General features: G+C 37.6%; 3 protein-coding genes across 7 annotated transcripts in view; 2 read left to right on the top strand and 1 right to left on the bottom strand.

Moving 5' to 3' along the window:
• Positions 1–1,803, top strand: part of LOC111465372 — a 20,247-nt gene extending 18,444 nt beyond the window's left edge. For all 3 annotated transcript variants that reach the window (XM_023109714.1, XM_023109713.1, XM_023109715.1), the window contains one exon: positions 722–1,803. In XM_023109714.1, the coding sequence (XP_022965482.1) occupies positions 722–1,272 (551 nt within the window). In that variant the 3' untranslated portion in view covers positions 1,273–1,803. The remainder of the gene's footprint in view (positions 1–721) is intronic.
• Positions 1–10,158, bottom strand: part of LOC111465369 — an 11,698-nt gene extending 1,540 nt beyond the window's left edge. The window contains exons 1-9 of one of the 2 annotated variants that reach the window (XM_023109709.1): positions 9,397–10,158; positions 8,078–8,169; positions 7,297–7,997; positions 6,401–6,471; positions 5,183–5,272; positions 4,826–5,023; positions 4,658–4,735; positions 3,556–3,688; positions 3,285–3,436 (exon numbers count right to left, since the gene is read on the bottom strand). In XM_023109709.1, coding sequence (XP_022965477.1) covers positions 3,294–3,436; positions 3,556–3,688; positions 4,658–4,735; positions 4,826–5,023; positions 5,183–5,272; positions 6,401–6,471; positions 7,297–7,997; positions 8,078–8,169; positions 9,397–9,759 — 1,869 coding nt within the window. In that variant the 5' untranslated portion in view covers positions 9,760–10,158 and the 3' untranslated portion in view covers positions 3,285–3,293. Of the gene's footprint in view, positions 1–2,995; positions 3,437–3,555; positions 3,689–4,657; positions 4,736–4,825; positions 5,024–5,182; positions 5,273–6,400; positions 6,472–7,296; positions 7,998–8,077; positions 8,170–9,396 lie in introns of those variants that run through there. The other variant, XM_023109708.1, reaches the window with a different exon arrangement.
• A 3,003-nt stretch (positions 10,159–13,161) lies between these two features.
• Positions 13,162–24,078, top strand: LOC111465356 (mitochondrial proton/calcium exchanger protein-like). 2 transcript variants are annotated; one of them, XM_023109684.1, is made up of 15 exons: positions 13,162–13,394; positions 14,855–15,558; positions 15,643–15,955; positions 17,538–17,684; positions 17,800–17,888; positions 18,262–18,354; positions 19,759–19,885; positions 20,933–20,997; positions 21,080–21,254; positions 21,890–22,081; positions 22,192–22,239; positions 22,448–22,594; positions 22,744–22,826; positions 22,916–23,031; positions 23,794–24,078. In XM_023109684.1, the coding sequence occupies exons 2-15, from the start codon at positions 14,966–14,968 to the stop codon at positions 23,889–23,891; spliced, it is 2,286 nt and encodes a 761-aa protein (XP_022965452.1). In that variant the 5' UTR covers positions 13,162–13,394; positions 14,855–14,965; the 3' UTR covers positions 23,892–24,078. The 2 variants fall into 2 exon arrangements, with proteins under 2 accessions (XP_022965452.1, XP_022965453.1); XM_023109685.1 differs by having other exon boundaries at positions 14,830–15,558.
• Positions 24,079–26,892: the final 2,814 nt, after the last annotated feature.

Raw genomic sequence — 26,892 nt, 5'->3', positions numbered from 1 at the left:
CTCTCTCTCTCTCTCTCTCTCTCTCTCTCTCTCTCTCTCTCTCTCTCTCTCTCTCTCTCTCTCTCTCTCTCTCTCTCTCTCTCTCTCTCTCTCTCTCTCTCTCTCTCTCTCTCTCTCTCTCTCTCTCTCTCTCTCTCTCTCTCTCTCTCTCTCTCTCTCTCTCTCTCTCTCTCTCTCTCTCTCTCTCTCTCTCTCTCTCTCTCTCTCTCTCTCTCTCTCTCTCTCTCTCTCTCTCTCTCTCTCTCTCTCTCTCTCTCTCTCTCTCTCTCTCTCTCTCTCTCTCTCTCTCTCTCTCTCTCTCTCTCTCTCTCTCTCTCTCTCTCTCTCTCTCTCTCTCTCTCTCTCTCTCTCTCTCTCTCTCTCTCTCTCTCTCTCGCTCTCTCTCTCTCTCTCTCTCTCTCTCTCTCTCTCTCTCTCTCTCTCTCTCTCTCTCCATATAATGGCATCAAAGGGAGTGATGCAGTGTGGAGAAACGTTGCTGTAGAGTAGAATAAAAGGTCTTCTCAGTAGGATTTGATAGGGATTCTGGATCTGAAGATTGAAGTTTAGGGAGAAAAGTAACTCTATGATAGAATGTGTATGTAAATATCTTTTTTGGGGGGTAAAAATGCTGTTCCAATTTTCACATGTACGTGGAAGTTTGTTCAATCCCAAATTTGCAGATTTTCTTTCAGAAGGATTATAAGAAACTGAGTTTCCTGTACTCGTTATTCTATTTCAGTGAGTTTGGAGAAATCACCTCCTCAACGATCTTTCGAAGAAAGAGAAGCAGCCTATCTGGCTGTTCGTGAGCGAATTTTCATGATGCACATAGGAGAAGACAGTGAACCTGAGAAGCCGAAGCCACGCTGTGATCCCGTGGTTGCACGCCGCATGATTGCACATGCACTGGGGAAGAGAATAAATTCATCTCCTGAAGCTACTACCAACCATTGCAAAGAGCAAGGAAGTGTAGCTAACAACGCATACGTCCAAGCAAATGAATTGAAGGAGCCTGATTCTACTGTGGAAGTTGTTAACAAAACCAAATTGCAGACAGATCAATGTGTGAACTCAAAGAACGAAGTGAGTAAGAATCGTAATCCAAGTCGGTCATCGGCAAGGGGAAGTAATGCTGCTGCTGCCAAAATGAAAGCAGACAAGAGTTCTCCAAAGGCAAGTTGTGTTGACAACGAGTACTTGAAGAGGGAACATTTAGGAGCAGCAAAGCGGATGTTTTCTCAGGCTTTGGGCAAGCAAGGCCGGAAGAACGAGTCTCTTCAAACACGGTGAGGGGAAGCAGACCTTTTCTAGCTCTTATTTTCTGGCCTGACCTTATGTCCTAAGTTGTCAGGATTACTGGTGCCCACAAAAAGGTGTTTGTGATGGCAAGTTTGTCTACATTGCATTGCCAAAGATAACGTATGAAGAACATGGTCGTTATCGGCGACCTGACCGGGACGGATAAAAATGCTTACAGCTGCTACTGCTAGCCTATGTTGCCAATAGATTTGGCGAATATAAGAATCTAACATTACGTTCTCTAGATTATGTATTCCTTGTATGTGCTCGGAATTTGACCCCGGTCAATTTCGTGGTTCGACTGGAGTCGTAAGGAAAAGGTTGTGCTACCATAAATTGGGAACAGATCTGTTCACTGATTGAGATGTGCATATCCGAGTTTTATGTTGGTCGAAGTAAAGATTTCTAACTTAAATTTGTGCTAGAGTTCTTGCTTTATTAGATGCTCTCTCTTTGCTGTTGATGCTTAATGTAGAGCATCTTGTGTGGTAATTCAATATATACTTAGACTCCTTAATATCAGTTGATATATCGTGTTTTTTTGTGATACTGTACGGGTTTAATTTAGGTTCTCTTTGAAATCGAGATTTTTTAGGTCGGAGGTTTAAATCTTCCTTTCAGGCAAATACGAGCTGAAGTGTTCATGGATTTCAATAATCTTTGTTGTCTATCGAAACTAAAGGGCAAGTGTCCTTGGAATATGAATTTCGATTGTTGTTATATGAACTAAATTTAGACAATTAAAAGTGCATGTATTAAAATGAAACAAAGTCCAAGAACGGACGGTATTTTTAGCCTACCTCTTCTATGAATCCCACATCTTGGAGAGTAGAACTAATCATTCCTTGCAAGGATGTAAAAACCTCTCTTTAGTGGACGTTGAAAACCTCTCCTTAGTGGACGTATTTTAAAATTTTGAGGAAAATCTCAGAAGGGAAAGTCCAAAGAGAACTATAGCTACAAGTCGTAGGCTTGGGCTGTTACAAATGGTATCAGAGTCGAATAGGCTGGGGAAACCTCTCCCTGGACTTGTTTAAAAACCTTGAGAGGAAGTCTAGAAGAGAAAACCCAAAGAGGTCAATATCGGCTCGCTATGAGTTTGGGCGGTTCCAAATGGTATCGCAAAACCTTGAGAGGAAGACTAGAAGAGAAAGCCCAAAGAGAACAATATTTACTAACAGTGAACTTGGGTTGTTACAAATGGTATCACAACCAAACACGACTAGATGGGAAAGCCCAAAGAAGACTAGAAGGGAAAAGCCAAAGAAAACAATATTTATTAACTAACGGTGAGCTTGAGCTATTACAAATGGTATCACAACCAAACACCAGGATGGTATCACAACCAAACACCATGAGGTGTGCTAGCAAATATGTTTGGCCTCTAAAAGGGTGGATTGTAAGATCTTACATTTGTTGGTGGAGAAACAGGGGGTAAAGGCATAGAAACCTCTCTCAGGTGAATGCGTTTTGAAATCTTGAGAAAAAACCGAACAGAAAAATCCCAAAGAAGACAATATCTACTAACGATAGGCTTGGACCGTTACCTTCGTTGAATGATCAAATTAGAAAAACAAAATAGAAATTATACTGAAACAGTCCATTATCTCCTCTTTACAAAATTGCAGGATTCTTGTCCTCCATTTTGAAGCATCTATTAATGTGAAAATACATAAAGCTTCCCATATTTTGTGTATATTTTTAGTGAAAAAAAGCTCCTAAAATTCAACCAACCTGTGTTATTCACAAGTAGAAAGAATCAAAGTCCTTTGAGTTCATACAGTAATGCAACATGTAATGTGCAGCAGAATACAACACCAGATACAAAACTATACATTTTTCTCAGCAATCCATCCATGTTCTACGCTATAGTACAAACAAATGTTAACAATATTACAACAAAGAACATTGGCAAGGCCTCTCTCTACCGTCCGAGCGCCTGCAAAGAACCACGAGCACACAGTGGGTAGCAGTAATCCTAAATCTTACGAGTCGTCCATTGGGCGCTCCGTTTACGGGGCAGACTTGGCTGATAAAGCACGAACCTCGGATTGAGTGGACAATAGCTTTTCTCTAAGAAATACGTTATACTCGTACAAACTTTTTATATTCTTCAAGACATCGGACATGTCGATATCAGAACTGTGTTTGAAGTCTGCATCAGAAAATTCAGGTCATTCCATGATCTAACTATAATCCATCCCCTCCTCTTCTGGTCAATGGAGGGAAGAGTGGGAATGACAGAAATTGCCCGTAAAAAACAGCGATAGTTACCTATCAACGGTGGCAGTGGTATGATATCTTCGGGACGAGAAAATTCTCCGGGTTGTGAAGAATCTCCCTCGAATGGAACGGTTGAACTTTGTTTCGCCTCATGGGTAGAACCAAGCACTTGATGTTGCAGAGGCTGGATGGAGAATTTGAAAATGGAATGGTTAGTGATTCAACATGTATTTCCAATACTTTTTGGAAAATAGAAATTTTATGTAACAGTCCAAGCCCACCGCTAGCAGGTATTGTCCGTTTCGGCTCGTTACATATCACCATCAGCCTCACGGTTCTAAAATGTGTCTACTAGGGAGATATTTCCACACTCTTATAAGGAATGTTTCATTCCCCTCTCCAATTGATGTGGGATCTCACAATCCACCACTCTTGGGGTCCCAGCGTCCTTGCTGGCACACCGCTCGATGTCTGCCTCTGATACCATTTGTAACAGTCCAAGCCTACCGCTAGCAGATATTGTCCGTTGTGGCCGGTTACGTATCACCGTCAGCCTCACAATTTTAAAACGCGTCCACTAGGGAGAGGTTTCCACACCCTTATAAAGAATGTTTTGTTTCCCTCTCCAATCGATGTGGGATCTCACGATCCACCCCCTTTAGAGGCCCAGTGTCCACGCTGATGCACCACCCGGTGTCTGCCTCTGATACCATTTGTAAGAGTCCAAGCCCACCGCTAGGAGATATTGTCCGCTTCAGCCCGTTACGTAGTCTCACGGTTTTACATGCGTCTACTAGGGAGTGATTTCCACACCCTTATAAGAAATGTTTCATTCTCTTCTCCAATCGATGTAAGATCTCACAATCCACCCCCCTAGGGGCCCAGCGTCCTCGCTGGCACACCACCCAGTGTCCGACTCTGATACCATTTGTAACAGTCCAAGCCCACCACTTGCAGATATTATCTACTTCAGCCTGTTACGTATCATCGTCAACCTCACAGTTTTAAAAACGTCTACTAGGGAGAGGTTTCCACACCCTGATAAGAAATGTTTCGTTTCCCTCTCCAATCGACGTGGGATCTCACATTTTAGATGCAAATCCATTAGAATTGCACGGTCAAAATTTTAATGCGAAACGACCCCAAAACTTACCGGCTCTTGTTTGGTTGCTAGCATTTTCAATTCCTGGTCAGTAGCTCTTGCCTTTGGACATTTCTCATCTTTAGAAGACTGCATATGATAAGTCTAATCAATTAGGACATGAAGAGACAATTTCAGAAGATATTAGCTCATGCAGATGTAAGACAACAAGAACATTACCTTCTTGGCAGATCCATTAACATCTAACTTAAAACTGATAGCAGTACTGCTTCCATTCTTTAACCTTCGCTGGCGCAACGATTCATCCTTACGAGCCGGTTGACCAATGCAGTTGGCGCAATTTGACGTTTTTGATGAATCGTTACAATTGTCATGCAGTGCACTGCAGTTCCATGTATACATTACATATTTCCTCAACTAGAAAAGAAAATAAGTCAGTTCGGTACCCATTGTAATTCAAGAACTTAGTTTCGGAAATCGACTATATCGCTCGAAACCTGTCCTACCCTACGCCCACCGATACCCCTTTGACTGGTATATCAAATAATTTGAGAGAAAAAGATGCAGAAGAATCACCTTATTCCAATGCTCTTGTGCTTTTCTTCGATTTCTAATTTTACGCATAACAGTATCTTCGTTGCGAAGCTTTTTAATTCTGTACTCGAACTACAAAACAAACCAAATTAGGGAAGCGAAATAATTACTCGATCTTGGAGAAAGACGCGATACTCGGTTTCAGTGACAAAATATGCCTAATGAGAGAGGAAATGCAGAGCTCACTTGTGAAATGACGTCTCGTGCTATGATGACGACTTGTAACAGACGTTATATTTTTATTAGAAAATATTGTGTATATATAGTTCTTGCAAAATAAGAAGCTGGAAGAGGAACACTAGGACATCATAAAATGTGAGATCCTACATCGGTTGGGAAGGAGAACGAAACATTCTTTATAAGGGTGTGGAAACCTCTCCCTAGCAAACACTTTGAGGGGAAGCTTGAAAGGAAAACCCAAAGAAGATAATATCTGCTAGTGGTGGGCTTAGGCCGTTACAAATGGTATCAGAGTCAAACACCGAACGATGTGCCAACGAGGAGGCTGAGCCTCAAAGGGGGGTGGACACAAGACGGTGTGCCAGCAAGGACGTTGGGCCCTAAAGAGGGGTGGATTAGGGGGTCCACATCAATTGGAGAAATGAACGAGTGCTAGCGAGGAAGCTGGGCCCTGAAGGGGGGTGGATTGTGAGATCCCATACCGGTTGGGGAGGAGAACGAAACATTTTTTATAAGGGTGTGGAAACCTCTCCCTAGCAGACACGTTTTAGAAACTTTGAGAGGAAGCTTGAAAGGAAAAACCCAAAGAGGATAGTATCTGCTAGTGGTGGGCTTGGGTCATTACAAATGGTATCGGAGCCAGACATGGGGCGATGTGCCAACGAGGAGGCTAAGTCTCGAAGGGGTGTGGACACAAAGCGGTGTGCCAGCAAGGACGTTGGGCCCTAAAGGGGGTGGATTAGGGGGTCCCACATCAATTGGAGAAGTGAACGAGTGCTAGCGAGGAAGCTGGGCCCTGAAGGGGGGTGGACTGTGAGATCTCACATCGGTTGGGGAGAAGAATGAAACATACTTTATAAAGGTGTAGAAGGCTCTCCCTAACAGACGTGTTTTAAAACCTTGAAGGGAACCCAGAAAGGAAAAGCCCAAAAGGACAATATCGGCTACCAGTGGACTTGGGATGTTACATAAAAAGTTCGAGGACGTGTAATAATTAAATCCTTTACAAAAAAGTAATACCTGCACAAGAAGGTAGAAGAAAATCCCAACACTAATGCAATATAGGCCACCAAGATCAGCAAGAAAGCTAACTGCATAACAAAGATATTGTAGGGCCAATCAGTATCAGTCGAATACCATTACAAACATTAGAAAACTCAAAAGAGATTAAACTTTTATAGAGGCAAACCATTAATTTTTAGATAGATCTACACGAGAATCTAGACATATTCGGTAACGGCCTAAGCCCACCGTTAGCAGATATTGTACTCTTTGGGCTTTCCCTTTTGAGCTTCCCCTAAAGGTTTTTAAAACGTGTCTGCTAGGGAGAGGTTTCCACACCCTTATAAAAGAATGTTTCGTTCTCCTCCCCAACCGATGTGAGATCTCACAATCCACCCCCCGTTCAGGACCCAACATTCTCGTTGGCACTCGTTCACTTTTTCAATCGATGTGAGACCCCCCAATCCACCCCACTTCAGGGCCCAGCGTCCTTGCTGGCACACTGCCTTGTGTCCACCCCCTCTGAGGCTCAGCCTCCTCGCTGGCACATCGCCTGGTGTCCGGCTTTGATACCATCTGTAACGACTCAAGCCCACAGCTAGCAGATATTGTTCTCTTTAGACTTTCCCTTTCAGGCTTCCCCTCAAGGTTTTTAAACCACGTGTGCTAGGGAGAGGTTTCCACACCCTTATAAATAATGTTTCATTCTTCTCCCCAACCGACATGGGATCTCACACCTACACATTACTTTCAGAAAATCTAGGACAAGGACACGTTATTTTCGGTATATACAAAGTCTGAATGAACAACCACCCCTAGCTCAAGATCCGAACAATTCATTTTGTTTGTGCAAACATACAAAAACGAAGCGTGTGTGAAGAAGGGTACATACGTCAATGAAGCAAAACACTTACCAGGGCCCAAAATATTTTGAGTCTCCACCTCAACAATGTAGGATGAGAGAAGATTTATGTACAAGGTAATGTTGATAAGTCCATCATTGGCATTTTCAAGGGATAGTTGGAGCTCATTGGTATTTTGAAAGGATGAACCCGAAACGAACTCGTGAAATAAAGGCTGCATGAGCTTAGAATCACGTTTACTGCGGTATATTCTTGGAAATAGGTTAAATTGCAGTATATTTGCATTCTTCCCTCTGAACGTAACTGGCGTATCATCGAAATTGCTTCGATTTTTTAACGTTCCACTAACAAAACTTTCCTGATTTTTTTGAACATGATCCTTAGCAGAGAAGTTAAACTGAAATCCGACCGCACTTGCAGGGTTATTTGGAAGATCAACAAACTGCCACGAGACGTAAAGATCGTCCTGAATGAAACGACATCTTTCACACTTAACACTTATAGTTGGCCCTTCACTCGTGTTTTGACACGAGTAGTTCGCAAACTTTGAAAGAGGCATTACTGACTGTTCCAGAAAACCAGGATTTCCAAATACAGCAGTACCAAGACCGCGTATATTCGCACAACTCATAGTCGAGACCGTGGTTATATTAAATTCCATATCATTCACAAAGGAAACCAAGTCTGGTGCGTTTGCTGCTTTCACGTTATGCACTTCGATACTTCTCTTTGATATGATTTGGTAAAGCAACCTGAGATAACACTGGAAGACCAAGTCAATATGAAACGAACACGAGAATTGTTTTTAGTATACGAGAAAATGTGTACTTACGCAGCAAACAAGCCGATGAAAAGAATCCAACTTGCTATTGAGAATGTTCCACCAAGTTCCGTTTTACGTTTCGTAACTACCTTTTGGTCGTCCTTCAACATAAATAAAGGTAGCAAGCTAATTAAAAGCAAGAACATTTCTGTATCCCAAACATATAAAAAGTATGCACGTTCCATTTGGGGCTCAGCCTCCTCACTGGGCGATCACATTGCCCAGTGTCTAGCTCTAATACCATTTGTAACACAGCCCAACTCCACCGCTAGTAGATATTTTCTTCTTTGAGCTTTCCCTTTCGGGCTTCCACTCAAAGTTTTTAAAACGCGTCAGCTAGAGAGAGGTTTCCACACCCTTTTAAAAAATGTTTCGTTCTCCTCCCCAATCAATGTGAGATCTCACAATCCACCCCCTTCAAGAACCAGCGAGACGCTGAGCACTCGTTCCCTTCTCCAATCGATGTAGGAACCCCCAATCCACCCCCTTCGGGGCTCAGTGTCCTTGCTAGCACACCGCCGTGACCATCCCCTTTGAGGCTTAGCCTCCTAGCTGGCACATCGTCCAATGTCTGGCTCTAATACCATTTGTAACAGTTCAAGCCTGCCACCAGCAAATATTGTCCTCTTTGAGCTTTCCCTTTCGGGCTTCCCCTCAAGGTTTTTAAAACACGTCTGCTAGAGAGAGGTTTCCACACCCTTTTAAAAAATGTTTCGTTCTCCTCCCCAATCAATATGAGATCTCACAATCCACCCCCTTCGAGGCCCAGCGTCCTCGTTGGCACTCATTCCCTTCTTCAATCGATGTAGGACCCCCCCAATCCTTCCCCTTCAAGGCTCAGCGTCCTTGCTAGCACACCGCCGTGACCATCCCCTTTGGGGCTCAGCCTCCTCACTAGCACATCACCCAATGTTTAGCTCTAATACCATTTGTAACAATCCAAGCCCACCACTAGCAAATATTGTCCTTTTTGGGCTTTCCCTTTCGGGTTTCCCCTCAAAGTTTTTAAAACACGTTTGCTAGGAAGAGGTTTCCACACCCTTATAAAGAATGTTTCGTTCTATTTCCGAACTGATATGGGATCTCCGCTTTATCTAATTAATGGTTCATGTTGAGGATTTACAAGTCCCATAACTGAAACCATATTAATATCAGTTAACACAAGAATTGAAACAGTCAACACAGGGGAACATCTCGCATAATGCACAGTGAAGAATATTAAATAAACAACTCAAAACAAAACGGTCATAATTAAAGCCATTCAAAAACAAAAGAAAGCAAGGATTTCATTCCAAATATGAACAGAAGAGGCAAAGCTAAGAGCTAACCAGCCAATGTCTTGTGGCAAAGCAAACATCCAATCTGCTAACCCACCATCTCATCCTGAACCAGATATTTCTCCCATCTCCAAGATTCATGAACCTAAGGAACATACAGAAAAAGAGCCAAGAAAGCAGCAAGAACAGAGTAGCTTCAAGAAATACAGCCTGAGACCGAGTGAACTTCCTGATTGAATCAAAGGAGAAAACGGTCTCAGGGAAGCTAACAGCATAGCTCTCAAACCGCCCTGTAGTGATAACCGAAGGGCTATTGAAGATAACACAGCTATTGTTGCTTCGATTGAGAAGCTGGCCTGGTGGGCACGCACAGTGGCTGCCATTGTAGCGGAAGCTACTGCTTGGACATGACATTCGCAACCCTTTAGAACAACCCAGAAATTCAACCTCGAAAAGCTGAAATGGGATGTGGGGTTTTCGAGATTCAAAGCCCCAACACTTCGAAATTGACAGAAGATCTGTTTATAACCTAAAAAACCATCATGGGGTTACTGGGTATGCAGAGATAAACCTAAAAGATTTATGGGTATCCTAAAAAATTCATGGGGTATCCAAATTTTGAACGATTCTTTGCTTGTTTGTTCAATCGTGGGCGAGAATCAATGAGCTGTGGGAATCGAAGGAGAGAGAAAAGGAAGAACAAATGAGTGGCTGCCTTGTGGGGATTTTCTTGAGAAACCGTAATTGAATTGGGTTACCTTTTTAATTTCCATCCACCTTTTTTGCCATTTGATTCTGAATTCTTTTGGAGTTGGTGGGTCGTAGTGGTTGATGAGAAGGCTATGAGCTTGTTCTTGAGTTTTACATGCCTTTTTTCTCTCGGTAGAACAGTCAATTCCTTCTTCCATTCGAAGGCAAACAAGAACACTGTAATTGAGTTGAAATTCTTAGACATTTCAATATGAATGTGTGAATTCTTTAAAATTTTTAATTTTTGAGTTGGAGGATGAAAATCTCACTCCTAATTTAGAGAATGATTATGAGTTTATAAACAAATAATACTCTCCATTGGGATGAGACATTTTGGGAAACACGAAGCAACGTCATAAGAGCTTATACTCAAAGTTGACAATATCATATAATTGTGGAGAGTTATATTCATCCACATTGGCTAATTTAGGGAATGATCATAGGTTTATAAACAAAGAATACTCTCTCAATTGGTATGTTTAAAGTGGACAATATCATATCATTGTAGAAAGTTGTGTTCATCTAACAGTTCTAGTTACGTTTCAACCGTGTGTTTGGAAGTAAAAAATCGAGTTTATGTTCTTACTTAATCTAAACAATAACCCTAATTATAGTTACCTTGTTTAAGGTTTTAGTTATATCAATGCTGTTCTTGAAGTTCGAAATTCGTTAATGTTCTTGCTATCAAACAGGTATTTCAGTGACGTATCAATTTTTCATCAAACTTTATAACAATGCTCTATTCTATAGACAGGTTTGAAACAATTTACATTGCATAAATGTTTCGACACTGTTTTTTTTAATAAAAAATCGACTAACACCCTTAATTTAAACAAGTATTCTAGTTATAGTCACGTCGTTTCAGGTCATCGCCATATTAATTTTGTCAAATTTTCGAACAATTGTCTACTCTAAAGACAGTTTGGAAACAATTTACGCTGCATAAATGTTTTCAATATTGCTTTTGAAATATAATTTCGGGTTAATGTCCTTATTTAATTCAAACAAGCTTTCTAGTCATAGTCACGTCGTTTCAGGTCATCATCTGGTCAATTTTATAAAAGTTTTTGAAATATTTATAAAGCAATAATTATATAATTTTTTTTAATAATATAATTTCTAAACTTATTTTTAAAATGTATATTTTTCTAAATTAATTTTAAAATTTAAAATATTAAAAAGAGATTTTGCCACATGTACTATGACAAACCATATGTCGCATATACGTGTCTTACATAATCTGTCCATCTTGCCACGTCACTAAAACACATATCTACCACGTCATTAATTTATTATTATTATTATTATCGTCATTAATGACATATTATTTTTGTTTTAAAATTGTGATTATTTAAGTTATTTAAAATGGGTTGAAATTCCACTAAAAATAAGTCGGTTATCTAAATTGGTTTAAAAAGTAATCATAAACTTTTAAAAAATTCAATAATATTCCCAATTAAAAAAACACAAATAAAAATAATATTATATTTAGTTTGGAATAGAAGATCAACCTGTTATTTCTAGAGTAACTTTTATCTATTAAGTGACGGCCCTTTCACTCGGCACCGTCGGATCACTAAAGCTGATTTTTGTCCCTGCTCGAGGGTGGGTCTTGCAGTCAAGCTCCCTTCTACCTTTGCACTCGAAGGTCAATCTCCGTCTGGCTTGAGGAAATCTTTGCACGCCTCCGTTACCTTTTGGGAGGCCTACTCCCCATAGAAATTGTCTACTTGAGATTGTCCATTGCCCCGTAGGTCCAACACAAGGTTAAAATTCTAGCTCTTCCAGAGTGGTATCTCACGATGGCTCGGGCCCCCCGAAAGGGAGCCTTCTTCGCCCTCCACCTATTTCAAAAATATCTTTAAACTAAAAAAACATTAAGATTTTTTATAAAAAAATTATTTAGTTTAATGAAACTTTTGAAACTCGAGATAACTTTTAAACAAAATATTAACTATTTTTATCCAAAATTAAAATTTTAAGGATATTATTGAAACTTTTAAAAGTTTACGAACATTTTTGTGACAAAACTTGTAAACTCCTTTAGAGAGAGTTGAGGATAGTTTAGTAATTTCCTCGTTTTATTTCCTTTATTTAAACAAAATATTGAACTATTGTATATTTTTTTTCTCTAATATTTTATTATTTAAAAAAACAAAAACATATTTGGTAACCATTTTTTTATTTCTTGTTCTAGATAATTTTTTAAATTAAACATACAATTTTTTTTTTATTTAATATAAAAATTGATAAATGCAACTCGACCTTGTGGTTTATTTGTTTGAGAAATTAATGCCACGACACCTATCTGTTATTGATATTTTTTTTTTCTTCACAGGTAAATCAACTATAAAAGATGTCTATCAGTCGAGTAGGTGAAGATCTAGAAGATGTTGATCCAATAGGCGCTCATCTAACCGCAATGGCGTGGAGCGTTAGAAGCTGATCCAATTCCCGGTAGATAGAGTAGCCTTGAGCCCTAAATATTAGAGTTTTAGACGCATAGATAGCCCTAAACCCTAAATATAAGAGTTTTAGACGCCTAGATAGCCTTGAACCCTAAATATAAGCGTTAAAACCTTAAGAATAAGAAATGCAACCATATACTGACAGAGAATGTAAAAAATATCAAGTACTGAATCTAAATATAAGCCGTTCTTCATAATTATTAATTTTTTTTTTTGTTTGAAAGCATAAAAATGGTTGGAAATAGGGGTGTACGTTCAACACGACAATCCGGACAAACCCAACCTGAACTATAAGGGTTGGGTTGGATTAGCATTTCGTGTAGGGTTGAGTTCATTTTTATGAACCCGAACTGGATTGATTCGGTTTCGGGTTCGTGGATAAAGCTTATGAGTTGACCCAAGCTAAATAAAAATATATAAATTATATTAAGAATCTTTCCATATTAATAGGTTCGCAAGTTCGCTAGAGTAGTACGAGATTTGGATTGGGTTGTGAAAATTTTCGAGTTGGGTCGAGTAAAAAAAAAGAAAATTATCTGAAGTAAAATTATTTTTTACTTTATTTTTTTAATTTATCCCGAGAAAATGGTCGAAAAATAATCGGAACGCTTATACTGAGAGACCCTCCGAGTCCGCGGCAACATTTCGCCTTCGTGTTCGTTCTACTATTTTCTCCAATTCCATTTCCATCGGGAACCTCCAAATCTCTCGGAAAACGTCGGCCAAATCTCTCGGAAAACGCCGCCCAAATCTCTCCAAATCCATCTCCATGGAATTATCCCTCACATTTCAGCTCTCTGATCACGTTTCTCCGCTTCAGTATTGTTGATGGTAGGTTTTTCCGGCTTCTGGTGCTTTTAATTCTTCCCGTTTTGACCGAATTCAGTTTCTTTAGGTACCCGTAATCGTTTTGTTCGGTATTCTATAACTTTGTGTGTGATTTTTCAGTTGATCAAATCGAACCGAGTGTGTGTGTCTGTTGCATGTTTGGCGTTTGGACTGTGCTTGTTTTGTTGATTTTTGATGTTTTTTCTATCGTATTATATGAGTCGTCTGTTCATTTTCTTTTCTTGACGTGTTCTTTTTCGCTTGTTATTGCCCCCATTTGACCGAATTCAGTTTCTTATCTGGCAATCAGTCACTTGTTTTGTGATTCGTCAATGTTCCAAATCGAATGAGTGTGTATGTGAGTATAGAATGTGCATTTTTTGGTTGGTCTTTGATGTTTTTCTATCGTGGTATTATGTAGATTGTTCATTTTATTTCTCATTTTCTTTTACTCTTTCCCAAACGTGTGTGTGTGTGTGTGTGTTTTTTTTCTTTTCTCGTTGGGTTTCTTCTGTTTTGGATTTGCTTCATATGGCATCCTTAATGAAACGTTAAGTAATCAATCACTTGTCGTGTGATTTGTCAGTTATCAGTCGTTTTATTCAGCAATCAATCACTTTATGCATTATGTTTTTGTCTCCACACATGTTTGGTACTGTGGCATAACTCGGTTGATCTTAGATGTTTGTTTATCGCTGTAGATGAGTGGATTGTTCATCTTTTTCCATATCCTTTTACCATTTAGTTGATGTGTATGTGTATGCATTCCTTAAAGAGTGGATAAATGAGAAGGTTTTAGGCATTAAAAGATATAGGTGAATACTTCTTATTGTTCTATGCACTAGGGTTACTTATATTTTGGCATAAACGGAAACCCCAAACTAATAGTAGTGAAATTGCAATAAAGGATGAAAATCAAAGTATTTTTTTAGAGATTTTTCGACGAGCTCTTTGGTGAAGTCACACATTTTCTGTTCTATATTTGTAAGTCTTCGTTTAAAGCATGCTAGAAAACTCTCTAAGGAGTGCTGCTGCTAGATGTTTATGTATGTTGGGGTACTTTTTTTCCGTTGAACTTTTATTTTGATATATTGGGGTTACTTATTTGGGTTTTTTGTACATTCTTTCAAGGCATGTTTATTTTTCCATCTTTGTTACTTTTCGAATTTCAAATATCAATGAGAAGTTCTCTAGGTTGACAAAAATTATGCAATATGGGATTATTCTTTATTGTGATGTGGTGATGTAATTTCTTTAGTTATATCTTTTTTATTTTTATTTTTGTGTCTTTCCTGAGCTTAAGTACTTAACTGCCATCCCATTTAATCTAGTGTAGTTGATCAATAATTCAATTCGATATCAATTGGGATTCTGTTGTTGAAGTTATAATATGGGTAGAACTGATATATCGTAAAACTCTAAAAGATTGATGCCTCAGGTAATTTCCTTCTGTTCTTGGACAGGACGTTTGTTGAGTTGCTTTTCCATCCACACAGACTGCATAGATTCTGTGGTTTGGTTGAGTGTGTGGCCTTTGATTTCCACATAAGTAACCAAATTTGTAGAATGCAGAAATGGCTTTAAGAGCGATCTTGGTAAAGAAAAGACAACTTTTCAATTCTGAGAATCTGTCTGCCAGCTTATATCTAAGGTTCTCCAGATTTGAACATGGGCAAGCATCTCAAGCTGATGAGTTACAGAAGTTGGGCTGCATTTCCAATCCCCTACATGTAGCTATTGAAGGAGGATGTGAAGAGGACTCATCTTCAGTTGTTAGGAAGGAACTTTTACCCTTTCCAGCTGCAGAATATTTTCGAAGCAATCTTATAAAACCTCAAATTTTTGGTCATGGAATTGGAAGAGGAACTTCAGCTTCCTATAAGGGTTATAGATATGTTTTACAACTTTCGCAATATTCTACCACCGCCACAGCTGGTCAACCTGAATTTGGTGGCGACAATGCTAGAAATGAAAAGCCAGCTACTAAGAGGGTTAAAGAGCCGTCACCAGAAGAGTGTGATCAAGCAGTTGAAGGTTTGAGTACAGTTAAAGCACAAGCTAAACAGATGCAAGAGTCCCAGAAAAGTTCGGAATCTTTGTTGAAAAGCATATGGGCTAAGCTTCTAGGAATTGGTCCTGCTTTGAGAGTCATTGCTTCTATGAGCAGGTTTTTAACTATTATTCTTCTCTTATCTGATTTGATCTAAAGTTTGATTCTCATAGTTCATTGAACAAATATTATATCATGTAGAGAAGACTGGGCTAAGAAGCTTCACCATTGGAAAGATGAATTTAAATCTACAATGCAGCATTATTGGTTGGGTACAAAACTATTATGGGCTGATGTTAGGATCAGCTCGAGGTTATTAGTGAAACTTGCAAGTGGGAAGGGTCTTTCTCGAAGGGAGAGGCAGCAACTCACACGCACAACAGCCGATATTTTCAGGCTAGTTCCTTTTGCAGTTTTTATTATAGTTCCGTTCATGGAGTTCTTATTGCCAGTCTTCCTGAAATTATTTCCCAACATGTTACCGTCAACCTTCCAGGACAAGATGAAGGAACAGGTAAATGTTGCAGAACTGGGTGGAAATTGCTAAACAAGTTACTCCATCACACAGTTCATTGGTTGTTTATTCTCTGGATAATTAATTGTTGGAATTTAATTCTTTAAACTCAACTCTTCTACTATTTTTTTTCCCTTGTGCTGGTAGGCATATTACATTCATTTCTGTTGCTGAAATTTCTGTTCATATACATTCTATCTTTTCATGAACAAACTATTATAATAAGAATGTAGCTTATGCATGGACATATTTTCTTTCGCCTGTATAATTATACCTTTCTTGGGTATCTATCTGACTATCTCAATACTGTTCTGTAGTAACCCTTCAGATGTTTTTTTTTTGTTCGAACCCTTGTTTTTATATGAGAAACGAAACTTTTCAGTGATGTAAAGAAAAGAGATTACAAACACCACGTGGGAGTGAAAAAGAGAACTGTAAATAAAAGTACAATCCAAAGAAAATTACAGTAAAAAGATAAAAGCATTCCAATTAAAACATATATCCTGTAAGGAGAAATCAACGTAAGACTTAAAAAGAGAACACCATGAAGAAGCCTTGAGACGAGCAGATTTAAAAGGTTCTAACCAAGGGAGGCACTTGTTAAAAAAGATCCTTTGGATTCCTTTCAAACTATAACTAAAAAAGGAGAGCTTTAATGAAGATCAAAAACCAAGAACAACTCAAACCAACCATGCCTAGCATAAGGACAATCAAGGAAAATATGATAAAGACCATTCGCATCCTGGAGTTTCTGATAAAAAGTGGTAAAGAACTGAAGAACTTCTGCTTCAATTTCACGAAATGATAAAAAGAGTTTCCAATTTAAGAGAACAAATTTGAAATCACATATGTTTTATTTTATGTAACCAAAGTCCTTTGAATATGCTCCCACTTCATGATTTTGGAGAGGGTTAAGGCGTCAATTCTACACCTTACTTATAGAAAGTGGTCTTTTATGATGCAGCAACGGGAGTTTTAGGCATGTTTAGTTGCTAGTTGTGTTAAGTGAAACTAAGAATGTATAGTGCAAATACTTTTGCTACCCCAAGAAGGTAGAGGATTTATTTCGGGAAATGTCCAATGTATTAAATTGAAAAAGTTCACACCATAGTGTTTGAGCATATGACTCCCATGCTCAGATGATATACATTACAAGTATAAAACGGAGAATTCACCACACTACTGGCTAGAAGGCCAAACAATATCATCTTCCATTGTTGTTGTAGGATAAGTTGTGTCATCTAGATCACTCATCATTATGTTTTTACAAATATCAAGCTTTGCTCACATTACCTTAGTTTACGTGGGGATAATGCAATTTTTGGCTTCATTATGGTCTTCAACTTTAAGTAGCACAAGAAATTTCTCTTTTTATCTTTTTTGAATGAATTAGCTGTACCAAATTATTTGTTCTTCTGAGCTTAATGCTTGAGGATCAAAGGATATGGGACTTTTGGTAATGAATCTAGTTAAATATGAAGCTCTGCCTTCTATTGGATGAGATAGTTCATAGTTCTCTCAGTCATATGCTTTCTCTTTGTCTTTGGACAGAGTAGGTCTGATTTTAGTTTCCAATTTTCAGGAGGCATTAAAAAGAAGGCTAAATGCTAGAATAGAGTATGCTAGGTTTCTTCAGGATACTGTAAAGGAAATGGCCAAGGAAGTCCAAAACTCCAGAAGTGGAGAAATTAAGAAGACAGCGGAAGACCTTGATGAATTCATGACTAAGGTAAGTAAATTGCATCCTCCATTCCTGCCGTATATTTTAATTTAATTTTACCAGTTTTGTCTACTACAGCTGATGCACCTTGCTTAATTGAGGGTGTTACATTATGCTAATATAGGTAAGAAAGGGTGCCCCTGTTAACAACGAGGAAATTGTGGGATTTGCCAAGTTATTCAACGATGAGCTTACATTGGATAATATAAGCAGGTTAAATTTTTATTCATTAAATAAGGTCATGTTTGATAACAATTTCGATTTAGTTTTCTGTTTTTGAAAATTGTGCTTGTTTACTCCGATTTCTTTACCATGGTTTTCACCTTTTTTCAGAAAATATTTGAATTATTTTCCAAATTCCAAAATCCAAAAACTACAATTTTTTAGTTTTTATAACTTGACATGGTTTTTCTAAAGCATTTTTAGAAAGTAGATAACAAAACAAAGAAACTTATAAGTGGAAGGAAGCAATGTTTATAAGTAAATTTTTAAAAACTAAATGGTTATCAAACGGGAGCTAAGTTCTTCTATCATTTAGCTTGTGTTTTTTTAATATGTATCTAGTGAACCTTCATTTATTTGGCAGGCCTCGGTTGGTGAATATGTGCAAATACATGGGTATCAGTCCATTTGGTACTGATGCATACTTGCGCTTTATGCTGAGGAAAAGACTGCAAGAGTAAGATGCTCCTATAAACACGGCATGCATAATTTCATCTCTTGTGCATTTTATCATTCAAGATTTGAGGATTTGAAGTTTTCTTCTGATGTCATCTGATACATGTGTGTGTATGTGTTGTTTCATCGTTACTTGTTTTTCTTACATCTACCACTTTACCATTACCAGTTTATGTCATGTTAAATAAGTTCTGTAATGCTCAAGGACCTTTTATCTAATGATTAGCATTCATTCTATTTGAGATATTTTTGTGAATGACCTTACCGAACTTTTTTCATTTTCTTGCTTGTTTCAATTTTAGTTCGACTTTTAATAGTAAATGAAGCATATGGTTATGGTATAAAGATTTTCTTCATCTACTTGGTGGGGAAGTGTTGATGGAGAAGAATGACCTCATCAACAATGGGAAATTTCCTTTCAGCAAAGCGAGTAGTTTTATGTAGTTCACTTGTGGTTGTTCAAGTTGTGGCCTTGAAATTTCATGGTTTACCCAGTGGGTTATGCCCAGAGGATGCTTGAACATCGGGTATCTAATCTCTCGATTAATTATGAATTAATACCTGGCTACCGATTATTGATCTTCTTGCCAAATCCTCTGTTCACCAGATTTAATCCTTTGAAATTTGTTGAACGTCCTTGATAACAGTGCTAAGGGGTGGGAAGAGGTGTGTGAGGAAGCTAGAGGGTTGGCCTTCTTACAGAATTCAGAGTACTTTTACATCCTTGCTTTGTAACTACTATGTGACTTGTATCTTCACTAATTTGGTTTCATTTTTGTATTTTAATGGCTTAGGGCGGATTCTTTTTTATCCCTTTCCTTATATAATTTTTTTCTTTTAACATTATTTCAATTTTTTTTTTATAAAAAAAATCAAGTCCCTCCATGGGTGCAGAGGACTCCTTAGTAACCCTAAAGATGAAAATCCAAAAATGGTTTTAAAAAATTCCTATTCCTTCCTTTTTATCCCATCAAGAAAGGGATAAAAATATAAACAAAAGAGTCTCCGCAAGACCTTTTGACAAGACACATATGGTTCTTGATTACATGAGCATGGAACATTGAATATATCTGACCGTAAACAAAATTTGGATGAGATCTTACTGTAAACTTAATGATTCTGACCACTATTTATTCACTCTCTGTAAAATATTCCATTAATTAATTTGTGTTAATTTAATGTCTTTTCTTTTGACCATGTAGTCCATACATGCTTTACTAGAGGTTGCATATGATGAAAATTGTTCATAAATTTGAAGTTTTTTCTTTTTTACAAAAGATTGGGTGAGAGATGCCCAAAGTAACAAGAACTCATTATATTTTTTTTTTGTAGTTAAAAATTTCTCACTATGAAGCATGGTTTTTTTTTTTTTTTTTTTTTTTTTCCCTTAAATATATCTTGTCAGGATTAAAAACGATGATAGGATGATTCAGTTGGAGGGGCTGGAATCTCTATCAGAAGCAGAGCTTCGTCAAGCCTGTAGAGAACGTGGTTTACTTGGATTGCTTTCGGTTGAGGAAATGAGAAAACAGGTTCCTTTTTCCTTGTTTATATACGAACTGTTCTAATTGGATAGCATTTTTTTTTTCTATGATCATCTATTATTTTATATATGGAAATCAAAGTGGAATTTATGATTTCCAATTTTATGTTAATTCGTTTTTCTAAATTTGATTTTGACTAGTTAATCTATTTAATTAACAATCACAGATAGTGAAAAAATTCTGAAGAAATAGATGGATAGAGAGGACACAACGATTTTAAGTGGAAAATTCAAACTCAAGAAAATTCCAATTGCACACTATCAAACTAAATAAGAAAATATCAATAACTTACATAGACCTACGACTTGCACTATACCTTCTGCGTACTATGCCTATTCCTTTATTTTCTTCTATTGAACCATGATTTCTTGTTACTCACATGCTTTCCAACCATGTATTATGTCTGCCACAAAATCCACTGGTTTTGTGAAGCAGCAACAACATTGACTCTTTCTGGTATCCTTTCTTGTCTTTTGGTGGCTCCTTGTATTGTTTCAGAAGTATCTTTGGTGTGGCCTTTTCTTTTATACTTGTATTCTTCTTGACTAAAGATGGCTTTCCATCCAAATATAAACACCTATATATCTATATTAACTTTATTTTTCCTGTTTAGAGATGTAACTAGCTTGTTTAAGTAGATGTACTGTGACTCTCCCGGGCTGTATCAGCCTACTGCTTCAATTTGTGTGAAATGGTTAACTTATAAAGAGAAATATTAAAACCTTTTTGTATCCTGTCTCCGTTGCACCTAAACACTGTTATGAATTGAAAAGCACATGCATAGTAAATACAACCAAGTATAAATTGAAGTTGAATTGTTAAATAACTTTCTTAATGCCCAGGACAGTCGAGTTAACCTGCTATTTTTGTCTGAAGTTTGATGTTAAACCCCATGCATAACATATGTAACTGCCTTATTTAAGAATTCTTTTAAACTAAAGCGTTTCTTCTGTAATATTCTTTTCTCTTGGGGTTGATGTAAAGGAAAAATGTGGTTTAGTTCTGACATTTTAAATTTTTTATTATTTTCTGAAGCTGCGTGATTGGCTGGATTTATCTCTCAACTACTCTGTACCATCTTCCCTCTTGATTCTTTCTAGGTAAATTAATTACTTTCTGCAGTTTTTCTTTCTTATTGTAAGATGGCATTGAAGTTTGTCTTCTAATTGGTCACCGATGCAGAGCCTTCTCTGTGTCTGGAAAGGTGAGACCAGAGGAAGTTGTACAAGCAACACTTTCCTCTCTGCCGGATGAAGTTGTGGATACGGTCGGGGTCACAGCTTTGCCATCTGAAGATACTGTTTCAGAAAGAAGAAGGAAATTGGAGTTCCTAGCAATGCAAGAAGAAATGATCAAGGTTTTTGATTTGTTTTGTTTTTGGGGCGGGTGGGGAGTTATCCTTATTATTACAATTACTATTATAAAAAAATTTCTGGGAGAAGGGGCATTACCAGTTGGTTTGAGTCAGTTCAGTATTTCCCTCCATCCCTGGATATCAGCCTATAATTAGAATTGTGTGGTTTCAAAATTTAAGCTGATTGCTGTCTCGGTATAAATCGAGCTGACTAAACGAATTGTCTGAAAAACATTGAAAGCAGAGAATATCTTTGAAAAAGATGTTCTATAAAGCCAGAGCTAAAAGATTTCATTCAAAATATTTAATACTTTTGAAATGTAGAGAATGTTAGCTAGTGTAACTCTTGCATAATCCTGAAAAGAGGAATGCAAATTCCTTCTTCTTTTTAAGTCTCTTTTTCAGAAATAGAACTTCCAATTGCCTTCTTTATGTCCCAAGTATTTATATTTCTTCTCATGATCTAAAGTTCGATGTACTTAACTGGCTGATTGATTCCGTATGAGTTCCGTTAAAAGGTCAACCTGCATGCCTTTTTCTACCAAGATGATCTAGGTTTCTTGTTCTTGTTGTATTGAATTAGTTGTCTCAAAAAGATTCCTTGCATTTAGATGCTCTTCATTATATTTGTAATATAGGAGGAGGAAGAAGAAGAAGAAGAGGAGCTGGCTAAGATGCAAGAAGCTGCTGGTAGTCAAAAGGACGTAGCATTAGAAGAGATGACAAGTCCGACTACTGGAGAAGAACGCAAAGAAAAAACAAAAACATTGGAGAAGCAAGAGCAGCTATGTGAACTCAGCCGCGCACTGGCTGTTTTAGCATCTGCATCTGTAAGGATTGATGATAACAATTTTTGCTTTCAAGGAGTGTTGTCGCTCTCTTATTTTTTTTTTTTTTGCATTACCCACGACGATTTTTAACATACTCTGTTCCACTTTAGTCGGTCAGCAGGGAACGTGAAGAGTTCTTACAGCTTGTAAAGAAAGAGGTACAACTTATTATTCCTCCTCCCGTTGTGTAGGACATAATAACCTAACATCTTGAACATAAATGGGTCGGCGAATTTTTTATTTCGTCTCAAAGATTGCTAAACCTTCTTCTTCAGAACCCAAAGAATGTCATTTTAACTTGAAAAAAACTGAATGCATGGCTAATTTGGTCTTGTGCATTTTGCTTCCTGTTGTCTCCATTTTCAGATAGACCTATACAACAGCATGGTCAAGAAGGAGGGTACAGACGGTGAAGAAGAAGCAAGAAAGGCTTACAAAGCTGCAAGGGAGGATACCGACCAGGCTGCTGAGATGACTTTAGGTCGCAAGGTTTCTTCAGCACTTATTAACAGGGTAACATGATTCTTCATCAGAATTGTATTTCATGAGTTTATTTTAGTTTCTTGATGCTCGCCTGCAATCAATTGTTTAGCATCTGTCTCTGATCTGTACCATGTCTTCTCTGCAACGTGAGAATCTCACTATATGCATTGTGTCTTTAGATTGATACAATGCTTCATAAGCTTGAAAAGGAAATTGATGATGTCGATGCCAAGATTGGGGATCGTTGGCGATTGCTGGACAGGTTGTCTATTTTCCACCTTCTAGTTGACGTGAATTCCACATCAGTGCGAATCATACGAGTATAACTATAGTAATCATACTTCTTTGTAGGGATTATGATGGCAAAGTGACAGCTGAGGAGGTTGTATCTGCTGCTATGCATCTTAAGGACACCTTGGGCAAGGAGGGAATTCAGGAAATTATCAGCAGTCTCTCCAAGGATAGAGGTATTCTTCTGCCTCTTTTTCTTGCCCTTGGATGTTTAAATTACGCTGAAATTGGTTTTGTGTCACATAAAGCTGAGGTATTGGGAGTTTGGTTTAAGTTTAACCCTAGTTGAAAATTTAGTAACAACCCTCTTAACCATCATGGGCCAGTTGGCCTAGTAGTCGATAAAAGTCGTGAAAATGATAAAAGGGCTAAGGAGAATGTGTTTGGTCCATAGTGGTCATCTACCTAAGATTTAATATTGTTCGAGTTTCTTTAACAATTAATGTAGTAGGGTCAGACGGTTGTTTGGTGAGATTAGTCGAGACGTGCATAAATTGAACTTTGTTATCTTTGAGGTTAGTGTCTCATAATTATAGCGGGCGAGCAGCCATGAGTCTAATTCAGGAGTGGGAGCCCGTGTACCCTTTTGCCTAAAAGAAAGTGAGACCCTGCTATGTACCATGATTGTGAATATAAGACAATGGTTTGAATTACCTTTTGTAACAGCTCAATTCCATCGCTAGCATATATTGTCCTTTTTGGGCTTTCCCTCACAGTTTTAAAATGCGTCTGCTAGGGAGAAATTTCCACACCCTTGTAAAAAATGTTTTGTTCCCCTCTCCAACCAACGTGGGATCTCACACCTTTATACTTTACCATAAGAAAGGAGAAATAGTTGTCTCTCATCGGTTACAATCAACCAAACCTGCTCGTTTTTTGGCCATATGATGCATTTTCGTTAATGAATCTCACATGTTGCTACATTTTCTTATGAACAGAAGGAAAGATTCTTGTTGAGGACATTGTCAAATTAGGCAGTGCAACAGAGGATGCAACAGAAGATGCCAATGCGTCTGAAGCAGGAGGAAAGTCATAAGGGAACTTTGGCAAGTTGACGGTACACTTCAGTTTTGCTCTTTTCAACTCATGAAGCATTAGTTTCAGTGTCCATGAGATTGCTTTTTTGTTCCATTAGTTAAATGACAGTAATACAACTCTAATGAAGATCACAATAAATAAGAAATTCTTTTTGAAGCCAATAATAAATTGTTCTTTTGAGGAAAGCCTTTACTTCAAATATACATATGGTGGAAATTATCATCTTGATGGTGATCATCTTCCATTTGCTATTCAAGATATGTTCGTACCCTTAGATACATAGTGAAATTATGATTTTTTTTGTTCTTCCCTTGTGTCCAACGGTATAAAATTGTTAGTCACGTTAGTTCGACATCTTCGAACAATTTCTTTCAGGAAAGTAGATGTGGCCTGACATTAAAAGGGGGACGTTTCTATCTAATTTTATTATTTTTAAGCCATAGTGTAACAACCTAAGTCTACCGCTAACAAATATTGTTCGTTTTAGTCCATTACGTATCGCGGTCAGCCTCACAATTTTAAAATGTGTCTGGTATGAAGAGGTTTCCACACCTTTATAAGGAATGCTTCGTTTCCTTCTCCAATAGATGTGAGATTTCACAATCCATCCCTCTTGGGTGCCTAGCTTCCTTGCTGGCACACTGCCTGGTGTCTGGCTTTGATACCATTTGCAATAACCCAAGCCAATCGCTAGTAGATATTGTTCGCTTTAACCCATTATGTATTGTTGTTAGCCTCACGGTTTTTAAAATGTGTATGGGAGGGAGAGGTTTTCACACCCTTCCTCTCTCCAACTGATGTCAGATCTCACACATAATGGCCAACAATTATTCATCTTTGTACTAATTTTGTAAATTCGTTTTCTTAACACCTGATGCACTTTTTAAGCCCTATTCGTTCACGAACAACAATTGTAATAACAGTCGGCTAGAAGATGTTCTCCGTTTTAGTCTATTGTGTATTGTCAATTCACTATTTAAAGCGCGTCTATTAGGGAGAGGTTTTCACACTCTTAAAATGATTTGCTCTCTCTCAATGGAATAGAGAGATTTAACCGATCCATAATTGGAAATGAGGCTTGAAGCCTTGAGGGACTTGGACATAGGCGGGACTTGGACATAGGCCACACCTAGTCAAGTCATGAACCTTCCCTATGTACTCTAGAAAGGTCCATGCTCATGTAGCCCAACAAGTATGGGGTTGTATTCTACATCATAATTTCATAATTTCATATCTTCAAGATCTTTCTCACTCTAGTGTAGTCTTAGTTCATTCAACTCTCCTTACTCGAACGCTTTTTTGTTTGGTTAAAGTTTTAAAATTAGTGTTCAAACTTAAAGTAATATATAATATAAGAAACCAGGGAATTCTTGAATGACGGTACTAGAGAATTCTACCGTACTCTGTACAGCTATTGTTGTTGTTCCTGCAAAGCCTACCCAAAGGTTCAGGTCGGATTGTAGGATGTGGGCGACACGTTTTTGTATTTCTATGAGAAGCTCTACGGCACCCACGATTCCTAGTAATAAGTTGTCAGCATATCGCACATAACAAATCCTTATTAAGTAATGGGTTGTCAGCATATTGCATCCTTGCTTAGCTCTATGAGCATGCCTTTTCTTTTACAATACTTAAAAGGGTCTCTCATGGCCAATTTCTTATTGCAACGTTCTCGACCATAGAATTCGCCCTGAGGGGTCAACCCGGTGGCTTCTATGCGGAAGGCGGCGCAAAGGAGGCTTGAGAGCTTGTTAAGGAAGGCGGCAAGGGTTGGGGAAAAACCGAAAGGCGTTTTCTGGTCCCCTGAGCAAGCTGATGCTTGTGTGTCGGGTGTGCCATGACAATGTGTGTGTATATATATATATATAATCTATTTTTAATAATAAAAAAAATCATAATTAATTACTCATTAAAATTATATTTTCAAAAAATATTTTGAGTTCGGATTTTTCAAAGGTAGTCATTGGCGTACAAGGGTATAAATGTAAAATAATGTGTAATGGTTTCAAATTCAATAAATATCAAAAATATTTTTACATTTTTTGTTTAGATAGTGAAAATTATAAAAAAAAGATTTTTTTTTATTTTTTTTATTTTATGTTTCTTGTTTATATATATTTTGAATTTTAAATTCTAAAAGACATAATTTTAATTACAAAATATTTAAAAACTAATGAAATATTTATTTCATGCTGAAATTAAAATATGCATAGTAAAATACACTATACATTAAATGATATTGTAAAATAATAATTATAAAAATGTATTACAAAAAAATATGCTCACCAATTAGTTTTTAGTATTTTATATTTAATTTAATATTCAAAAAATAATTTAATCTCCTAACGAGTTATTGTAATAGAAGATAGACCCATTAAAATAACGTCGCACGGTTGCCAACTCGACCGCACAAATTTTATTTTTCTCAAATTTTTATTAAAAGACTTATTATGTGAAATATATAAAAAAGAAAATTTAAAATATCATGAAAAATATGTGTATTTTTAACGCGACTACTTCAATGTTGACATGATAAGTTTATTGAACTAATAGATGATATTTTGGTAAGATCTCATATGCATGAACGATAAAGGAAATTAGCAAAGAAAAAAAAAAGGGATTGGGAGGAAAAAATACACGCCGGACCATTTTTTAGGAACAATCTTGGCTGCATACTGATGTCGAGGAACAATCTTATCATGACACCCGAATAAAGAAGGAGTACATAAATGCATCGAGACTACATCTAAATGAAAATGATTAGAAAGATAGAACGATTAAAAAACACTTATAAGAACTGAAAGTCAACATCTATACCAATAAGGTGCACCTTTTCTTGTTGGTGACTCAATCACAGAAACTTCATTGGTAAACGTGTTTTGCTTATAAACGAGGAGTAAGTAACATGGTCACGTCGCAGACGAATGTGGAGGTCATCGGGTGCTGAATCCAGATTCTGAATCATGGGTATGGTTACCATGTCGCAGAGGAATGCCGAG

The sequence above is a fragment of the Cucurbita maxima genome, unplaced genomic scaffold, assembly GCF_002738345.1.
Source record: "Cucurbita maxima cultivar Rimu unplaced genomic scaffold, Cmax_1.0 Cma_Scf00029, whole genome shotgun sequence".
Lineage (NCBI taxonomy): Eukaryota > Viridiplantae > Streptophyta > Magnoliopsida > Cucurbitales > Cucurbitaceae > Cucurbita > Cucurbita maxima.
This window is presented reverse-complemented; position numbering and strand designations above follow the sequence as displayed.